The sequence below is a fragment of the Hemibagrus wyckioides genome, linkage group LG20, assembly GCF_019097595.1.
Source record: "Hemibagrus wyckioides isolate EC202008001 linkage group LG20, SWU_Hwy_1.0, whole genome shotgun sequence".
Classification (NCBI taxonomy): Eukaryota; Metazoa; Chordata; class Actinopteri; order Siluriformes; family Bagridae; genus Hemibagrus; species Hemibagrus wyckioides.
In genome coordinates this window covers 16,916,308-16,925,654 of record NC_080729.1, presented here as the reverse complement: position 1 = coordinate 16,925,654, position 9,347 = coordinate 16,916,308, and the positions used below count along the sequence as shown (strand labels likewise).

The 9,347-nt window shown below is 39.6% G+C and overlaps 1 protein-coding gene across 1 annotated transcript; it reads left to right on the top strand.

Annotated features, from left to right (window-relative positions):
- Window positions 1–2,550: 2,550 nt before the first annotated feature.
- cib3 (calcium and integrin binding family member 3) lies at window positions 2,551–9,192 on the top strand. The gene is made up of 6 exons (XM_058418578.1): window positions 2,551–2,677; window positions 3,016–3,050; window positions 4,161–4,272; window positions 5,053–5,200; window positions 8,728–8,923; window positions 8,998–9,192. The coding sequence occupies exons 1-6, from the start codon at window positions 2,627–2,629 to the stop codon at window positions 9,017–9,019; spliced, it is 564 nt and encodes a 187-aa protein (XP_058274561.1). The 5' UTR covers window positions 2,551–2,626; the 3' UTR covers window positions 9,020–9,192.
- The last annotated feature ends 155 nt before the right edge of the window (window positions 9,193–9,347 follow it).

Below are 9,347 nucleotides of genomic sequence, written 5' to 3'. Positions count from 1 at the left end.
AATATTATATATATATTTATAGTAATAAAGTAATGTCATAAAGCTGTTAATATTTTTTGCAGTTGTACCTCATGGCCACTAGGGGTCAGATTTGTTTTGTTTTGGCTTTTTTTTTACGCAAATAGTTTCAAATATAGTTTTGAAATAATTTTACGCATCTGCCTCGAAAATTCCTGAATCTTGAGATCTTGAAATCTTGAAAACATCTGCAATATTTTATAATTAATGGCTGATTAAAGGGCTTCAATAAAATCTTATTCTACCTTGTGAACAAAATAACATTATTGGCATTTCATTGTAATTAAAATAATTGTGAACATAAATCACACAAGGCAGTATAAATGTGCCCTTTACACATATCTCTTTATCCAGGCATACACATAATACATCCCATAACCTCGTGCTCCAGTACATCTGATCTACTGCACTTTATCATCTAGTGCTTGCTAATATTTTAAACAGCAGCTACTCTAATTGCTTCTCTTTTTCTATGCATCCCGAGGCATCTAGAGATGTTCCAGCTCCAGATGTGTTCTGCTTCATGAAGATTTCGGACCTTAAGGGAGATGAGGCCAACCCTGTGAGTATCCAGAGGCATCTAGAGATGTTCCAGCTCCAGATGTGGTCCACTCTATGAAGATTTCGGGCCTTAAGGGAGATGAGGCCAACCCTGTGAGTATCCAGAGGCATCTAGAGATTGTACCAGCTCCAGCTGGATTCCTCTTCATGAAGATTTCAGACATTCAAAGAGAAGATGCCAACCCCATGTGGACTTTGAGGACAACAACAAGCTCCTAATCAATACACAAAATAACTTTCTACACATGCTGTATCTCCATCACACTACTCCAACTGACTGTATATGACTGCAGAAAGGACATTACTTATAATTCACTGCGTTGTTTATAATAATCCATAATCACACTCTCCGGGGTCACCCAAATGAGGATGAGGTTCCCTTTTGAGTCCTCTCAAGGTCCATCTTTTCCTCACCACAGTTGCCTCAGGCTTGCTCAGTAGGGATGATTTTGTCTAGCATGAGTCTTTTCTACTAGGTTTCTTATGTTCTGTAAAGCGACTTTGAGACAAAGTCCATTCTTCAAAGCGCAATTACAAATGAAACTGAATTGAATTGAATGGTAACATGAATAAAAAGGGCAGCACATATGAATATGAACTATTTTATATAAAGTAAGTAGTTTATTTTGTAAAGAAAACAACAACAAAACCCTGATTATTGAATTTAGTGGGACAAAATACTTTAGAACATAAGTTTCCCAAGCAGCTGTGGGTGACAGTGGTGTCTCAGTGGTTTTGAGGCAGACTTGGTGACATTAATTATTAATTAATGAAGACAGCTTCTTCATCTAAGATTCAAAAGTAATCACACAGGGAGATCGATTTACCTAAAAAACAGTGGACCAGAAGCCCCTAAGCTTCATACAGGACCAAAGCACATGCACAGGCTGGGATAAACCAATATTCTGAAATTCTGATATAATATTTTTTAAATGATGAGTTGGTTCCGGTGTGAATGATCTGACCTGTCATTATTTCATTAACACACACACAGGACCATTTTCTGAACATTTTAAGTACTACAATTTTTTCAATTCTGTACTACAAAGAAACTTTATTACTATGAATATAAAAACTCTTAATGTTACAGTGATCTTTAAATGTATGTTACACTACTATTTGAAGCACTGTAGACATACCCATACCCATTTTATTTTTTTCTATTCTATCTGTGACATGAGGGCAATGGTGGTTTAAGGGGTTAAGGCTCTGGATTGTTGACTGGAAGAGCCCCAGCGCTGCCAAGCTGCCACCAGTGGGCAACCCTTGAGCAAGGCCCCCAACTCACCCTGTTCTAGGGGCGCTGCATCATGGCTGACCCTGCGCTCTGATCCCAACCTCCGAGGATGGGGGTATGCGAAGAAAGAATTTCACTGTGCAGTTATGTATATGTGACTCTATGTATACAGATAAACAGAAGTGATATAAGCGACGTAAAACTGGAACAATGGCGATACACTGATACCAGTCGCCCTCGGTGTTGCTTAAGCGCTTCAATAAACTCACAGTGGCAAAGGAAAAAGTGTGAACGTGTGAATATTTCATGATCAATTACCGGGCAGTTGTCCTCACATTAACGTGATACGCCTCAATTCAGCATTCAGCAGTTCTCAATATGTATCTAGATATTTTATTTATTTTATAATCATGAAAATTCCCAATTATGAAAGTTCTAAAGTGTTAGATTTCACTTAGATGAGTGTTCCTAAACCCACGTGTGTGTGTGTGTTGTGACCCTGGTTAAAAAGTGTGTAACCTGACTCTCGTCTGAGGCGTCACCCCCCAGTCCTCAGCAGGGGCTCCGTGCCACCGGCACTCCCGCTGACCGACAGCACGCATTCACGTCCAAAAAGGGCCTGCCATTCAGAGGAATGAAAACGATGAAACGTGGCCATTATAATGGGGACACAGAGGGATATCTGATCCACCTCTGTTCTTCCCAAGTCCTCATTATCGCGGGCATTTCATAGCTGAAATATCTGCTCGCATCTCCAGAGCGACACACTGGCCGAGTAAAACTGCATGCTGGGCTGCATGTCCCGGGGAAATGGGGAACAAGCAGACTATTTTCACTCAACAGCAGCTGGACGCGTATCAGGTCAGTCGCGTTTCTGTTCAGGATGAGATATCATTATTGAACCGAGTATAAGCTCTGTAGCCTGTAGAAGCTCTGAGGAAAGCCTCGGTCTCTGTGGATAATCTTTATATTGTTTCAGATGAATGGAATTAGTAGAGTGTGTACATTCAGTAAATATGAGAGGAGCTGCATGGCATTTCCACACTACTTTCTGTTGCAGTTAGGTTCATGCTAAAGGTTTTTAAGCAGCACACACTGGTGGACATCATATTCGCATATTAATGAGATCATATCTGCATATTAATGAGACCATATTTGCATATTAATGAGATCATATGCATTTCCACTCTGATTTACAGGACTGTACATTCTTCACCAGAAAAGAAATTTTAAGGTAATTTTTAAAATCTGTTCAGTAAATCAATCGTGCAACGTCTTAGACACCAACTTTCTTTCTTTCTTTCTTTCTTTCTTTCTTTCTTTCTTTCTTTCAACATTTATTTTTTCTTCCTTTCTTTTTTCTTTCTTTCTTCATTCCTTTCTTCCTCACATACTTTCAATAAATCAATTGTGCAACGTCTTAGACACCAACCTTCTTTTCTTTCTTTCTTTCTTTCTTTCTTTCTTTCTTTCTTTCTTTCTTTCTTTCTTTCTTTCTTGACTCATTTGTGAACAATAAATATTTCAAATCAGGCCTTTTGTGAGGACTGACACAATCATGCAAAAGACATAACAATGACAGAACGAAAGAAAGAAAGAAAGAAAGAAAGAAAGAAAGAAAGAAAGAAAGAACTTATATTGAAAGAATAAGAGGAAGGAAGGAAGGAAGGAAGGAGGAGAAGAAAGAAAGAAAAAAAAGAAAGAAAGAATTCTCCTTTCTTTCCTTCTTTCTTATGTCTTTTGCATGATTGTGTCAGTCCTCACAAAAGGCCTGATTTGAAATATTCCAAATATTTATTGTTCACAAATGGGTCTCAGTGTTAGATTTGTTTTGAAGGAGTGCATTAACACTGAAACACTGATCTTAACACCTGATAATATCTTAACCTAATCGATAATAAAATAATAACCTAGTCAAATTCCTCTACTATTTCTTATTATTAGATTACAATAAACCAAATGTAAGATTATTTGCATAAAAAAAGGAATTTGCAGTTCACTGTGAGTCACATCTAATAAAACTTCCTTTCTGTGTCAAAACCCCACATCATTCATGATATTTTAACCAATATTTATACTTGTCATGGCAACTTGAAAACATGGTTGTAAAACATCAAGAGTAGCAAGATTTACAGCTCTGATTAAAGGGACACACCAACCAGAACGTACTTGTAGCTTTTTGTGTATATTTATGTAATGATCTTGTTCACTTCTTCAAATTCCAGCTTGTTTAAAACAAACAACTGTGTTAGGCAGTGAGCTGAACGATGTAAAAAGTACATCAAGCTAGGAATAAAGAAAATTATTCTTAATAATTACTTGCTTTTTTTTTTTTTTTTACCAGACTCTTTCATAGGTATCGCGATTTGGCCCCGCAGCTCGTCCCACTGGACTACACCACCCAGCCAGATGTGCGCCTACCCTATGAGCTGATCGGCAGCATGCCAGAGCTGAAGGTACGCTATACGGGCCTCCCACTGCACTGACACTACACACTGCACCACTCGCTCCGTGTTCCTTATCAATTATGGATTGGCTACTAATTGATCGCAGCCTTGGAGAGGTTGCGTGTCATCAGATCCCCCTGAACTTGAGAAAGCATCGACTTATAGACTCTGCTGAAGTGCAAGTCCATTACACGCCACTTCACACAGCATTATTCACTAGCTTTATCTGTCACAACACTAACCAGGGGGTCAGGATTTCTATAACTAAACCTAAAAGGCTCACCGAAACAGGGAAAGTGAAGGTTTTGAGCCTGTGTCCACTGTATTAGACTCTTCGTCATGGCTGTTCTGTTCTGTTCTTTTGCTGTACCTAATTAACTCAAAAAGTTCAATATTTAGTGCATGTTGAGATGTTTTTCTGCTCACCACGAGTGGCTAATTGAGTTACTGTAGTTGTCCTGTTAGCTTACATCAGGTCTCTCATCCCTAATTCACTTAAATGAGGATGGATTTCCTTCTGAGATTCAAGGTTTCTTCCTCATATCATCTCAGGGAGCTTTTCCTCACCACCATCACCGCAGACTTGCTCATTATGGGTAGGTTTTAGGGATAACGTAACAATTATATGTTTCTATACTTCTGCGAATTGTCCAAGCACCATCCAAATAAACTGAATTGAGTTTCTGGAATTGAACTCCGGAGACTATTATTATACATTTTTATCTCGATTTAGGATTAAAGATTTTTTTTTTTCCCCCTTAATGTGATTATACATGTCTCCGATCTCAGGATAACCCGTTCAGGCAGAGAATCGCAGAAGTGTTTTCCGAGGACGGAGAAGGAAACATGACCTTAGACGATTTCTTGGATATGTTCTCAGTGCTGAGCGAAATGGCACCAAGGGATCTAAAGGCCTACTACGCATTCAAAATCTATGGTGAGTCCTAGTTAGAACACACACACACACACACCATGCCAAACCTCTCCCAGGCCAGTGTATCAGCAGTCTCATTATTAATGATAAAGTAGTTTAAGATGACTATAGGTCAGAGACACATGTAGAGGAGCAGAGATCATCAGCTTTCTATTGTGATAATCGCATACAGGCCAGCTGACAGCACGTTAAAGCAGGGTGTAAATAATGCAGAAGTTTATTAGAGCATGGTCGATCTCCAAACAGAACAGCATGTGTGTGTGTGTGTGTGTGCGCCTGAGGCTGCCTAATTAAACATGCTATCAGATTAAGACATTTTACAGCAGCACATGCTCCATGGCCTCCAAGGGTCAAGAGAAAGTTTTCATTCATTATTTACGGACAGTAAACAAAAGGAGCTCTGCTACACCGATGACTGATGGAAGTCCAAATGTCAGTTCGGTTTAACTGAAACGTTCAGTAGCACTGCAGTGGGAACCATAGCATTATATTTATTTATACAGAAAAACCGACAAATCTCCCATCATCCTAAATCCAGCTGATCAGCCAAGACATGTTTGTTGCTTTGCACCATAATTAACAAAGCTAACATACTGTAGCTAGCAAGATTTAAGCCGTACAATACAAACCGCAAGTCTGATTCATCTCAGTTGTAGCCACCTAGCTAGCATTAGTACTACAGATGCTATTTGTGAATATATCCTCTCAGAGATTTTGTGTGGTAAGTCGTAGCAGCTACTTGGCTAGAATTGTTCAGTAAATTTGATTAATTTGTGCTCGACTTAGCTAGCGTCAGTAACGAACGTTATACATGTTTTATAAATCTGGTCAGGTTAGCCACCTAGCTAGCATTAGTAATAATACAGATGTTATTTGTGAATCTATCCTCTCAGAGATTCGGTGTGGTAAGCTGTAGCAGCTACTTGGCTAGATTTTAGCAATTTTAGCACCGTACAATACAAACTGCATGCCTGATTCATCACGCTAACGTTATACAGTTGTTGTGACCTAGCTAGCATTTATAATAGAGATGTTATTTGTGAATATATCCTCTCAAAGATTTCGTTTGGTAAGTCGTAGCAGCCACTGAGCTAGATGTTAGCATTGTACAATACAAACCGCATGCCTGATTCATCACGCTAACTTGTAGCCACCTAGCTAGCATTTGTAGTACAGATGTTATTTGCGAATATATCCTCTCAGAGATTTTGTGTTGTGAGCCATAGCAGCTACTTGGCTAGATTTTAGACATTTCAGCACTGTACAATACAAACCACGTGCCTGATTCATCATGCTAACATTATTCAATTGTTCAGTAAATTTGATTATCAGCTCTCGACCCAGCTAGCATCAGTAACGAATGTTATATATGTTTTATAAATCTTGTCAGGTTAGCCACCTAGCTGGCATTAGTAGTAATACAGATGATATTTGTGAATCTATCCTCTAAGAGATTTCGTTTGGTAAGCCGTAGCAGCTACTCGGCTAGATTTTAGCCGTCTTAACACTGTACAATACAAACCACATGCCTGATTCATCACGCTAACTTTATTCAATTGTTCAATGGATTTGATTATCAGGTGTTTGACATTCTGTTATCTAAAAACAATCAGACAAAAAAAGCACCTTAGGTATAACAGAGCACCTTAGCTAAAGAGCCAGGGTAGCAAAGAAGGTTCTCGACTTTGCTAGCATCAGTAACGAATGTTATACACGCTTTATCAATTTAAAATGATAAATCTTGTCAGGTTAGCCATCTAGCTAGCATTAGTACTACAGATGTTATTTGTGAATATATCCTCTCAGAGATTTTGTGTAGTAAGTTAATAGATCCAAGTTACTCTCTAACTTAGACTTACTTTGCTATTTTGATTAACTGATTAGTTAGGGCAGCACAGTGGCTTAGTGGTTAGCACTGTTGCCTCACAGCAGGAAGGTCCTGGGTTTGAACAGGCAGGGTTAGGGTTTTCTGTGTGGAGTGTGCATGTTCTTCCTGTGCCTGTGTGGGTTTACTCTGGGTACTCCGGTTTCCTCCCACAGTCCAAAAACATGTACATTAGGTTGATTGGTGATTCTAAATTGCCTGTAGGAGTGAGTGTGTGTGGTTGTCTGTCTATATGTGGCCCTGTGATGGACTGGCGATCTGTCCAGGGTGTACCCCTGCCTTTCGCCTAATGTGTGCTGGGATAGGCTCCAGCAGATCCCCGTGACCCTAATTAGGAATAAAGCGGGTATAGAAAATGGATGATTACGTAAACAGTGGCCTGTGAGGAGTGTGTATAGATTTAGCTAATATGAATTTTTCTTAGCATCCCCTTTCATTAGCAATATTAGCATGTAGCTCTAATACACAGATTTAGACAACATGCATGTTAGGCTGTTCAAAATCTATCTTGCCAAATTTTAGGGGACGTGCAACATCTGGAAATTTGTGTGATGTTTTTATTAGTGTGTATAATGTAAGGAATAAAACACAACAGTGGGGGTGTGTGTGTGTTGTGGCAAAATAAAGCCAATCCAATCTGAGAATTCAGCTTTGTTGGCTATCCAGATAACAGTATTAATGATTTATTTCATATGTTATTATTACACATAATGGGTATAATGTATGTAGATACCTGACCTTGTCACCCATATGTGCTGGTTGAACATGCTATTCTAAAAGCATGGCATTAATAAGGAGGTGTTTAATGAGGTCGAGTCAGAGTCAAGGCTCTGAGCACAGGAGCCTTTGTGCACAGGAGCATCGTTATGCTGGAACAGGTTTAGGCCTCTTAATTCCAGTGAAGGGAAACTGTAAAGCCACAGCATTGCATTCTAGACAATTGTTTGCTTCTAGCTTTGTTGCAAAATTTGGAGAAGGACCAAGTTCGTGGTCAGGGTCAGGTGTCCACTCACTTTTAGCTACTCTGTATATCTCCTTAAATCAGCTTAAGTGATGATATATACTGTTATAGTACACCGATCAGGCATAACATTATGAGCACTGCCAGGTGAAGTGAATAAGACTGATGATCTCTTCATGGCACCTGTTAGTGGGTGGGATATATTAGGCAGCAAGTGAACATTTTGTCCTCAAAGTTGATGTTAGAAGCAGGAAAAATGGACAAGTGTAAGGATTTGAGCGAGTTTGACAAAGGGCCAAATTGTGATGGCTAGACCACTGGATCAGAGCATCTCCAAAACTGCAGCTCTTGTGGGGTGTTCCCGGTCTGCAGTGGTCAGTATATATCAAAAGTGGTCCAAGGAAGGAACAATGGTGAACCGGTGACAGGGTCATGGACGGCCAAGGCTCATTGATGTATGTGTGGAGCGAAGGACGGTCCGTGTGATCTGACCCAACAGACGAGCTACTGTTGCTCAAATTGCTGAAGAAGTTAATGCTGGTTCTGATAGAAAGGTGTCAGAATACACACTGCAGGATGGATCAGGACTGTTTTGGCAGCAAAAGAGGGACCAACACAATATTAGACGGATGGTCATAATGTTATGCCTGATGTGTATATTATTCTTCGCATTTTTATTTTTAGACTTTAACAACGATGACTTCATTTGTAAATCGGACCTGGAGAAGACCTTGAACAAGCTTACTCGGAACGAGCTGACCGAAGACGAAGTGAGCATGGTGTGCGAAAAAGTCCTCGACGAGGCCGACATGGACAACGACGGCCGCCTGTCTCTGGAGGATTTCCAGCACATGATCGTGAGAGCGCCGGATTTCCTCAGGTTAGAGCTTAGCAATAACTAGTGTAATTTTTTTTTTCTGTATAGCTGTCAATAATGTGCATTTTTCTTTCCAGCACATTCCATATCAGAATATAAAACAAGTCTGGATTGAAAAGACGAAGCAGTTTGACCGAACGTAGACGCCACAGTGAAGACGAGATGGAGGGAATGTCACCTGGCCTCGGAAAATTTTTTTTTTTTTACAGCACTTTTCTTCTGAGAACAATGAATCAACAGTGAAATGCATCAAACCGAGATGTTGCACTTCCTCGAATCACACTTCGTGTTTTGGTTTCCTTCTTTTTTTTTTTTTTTTTACTTCAATACAACTTTTGTTGAATGAACATGAGCATTGTTTCAGCGAACCAAGGCTTCGAAAAAACCACCGACGGTTTAAACAAAACGAAGGCATGAATGAAAATCA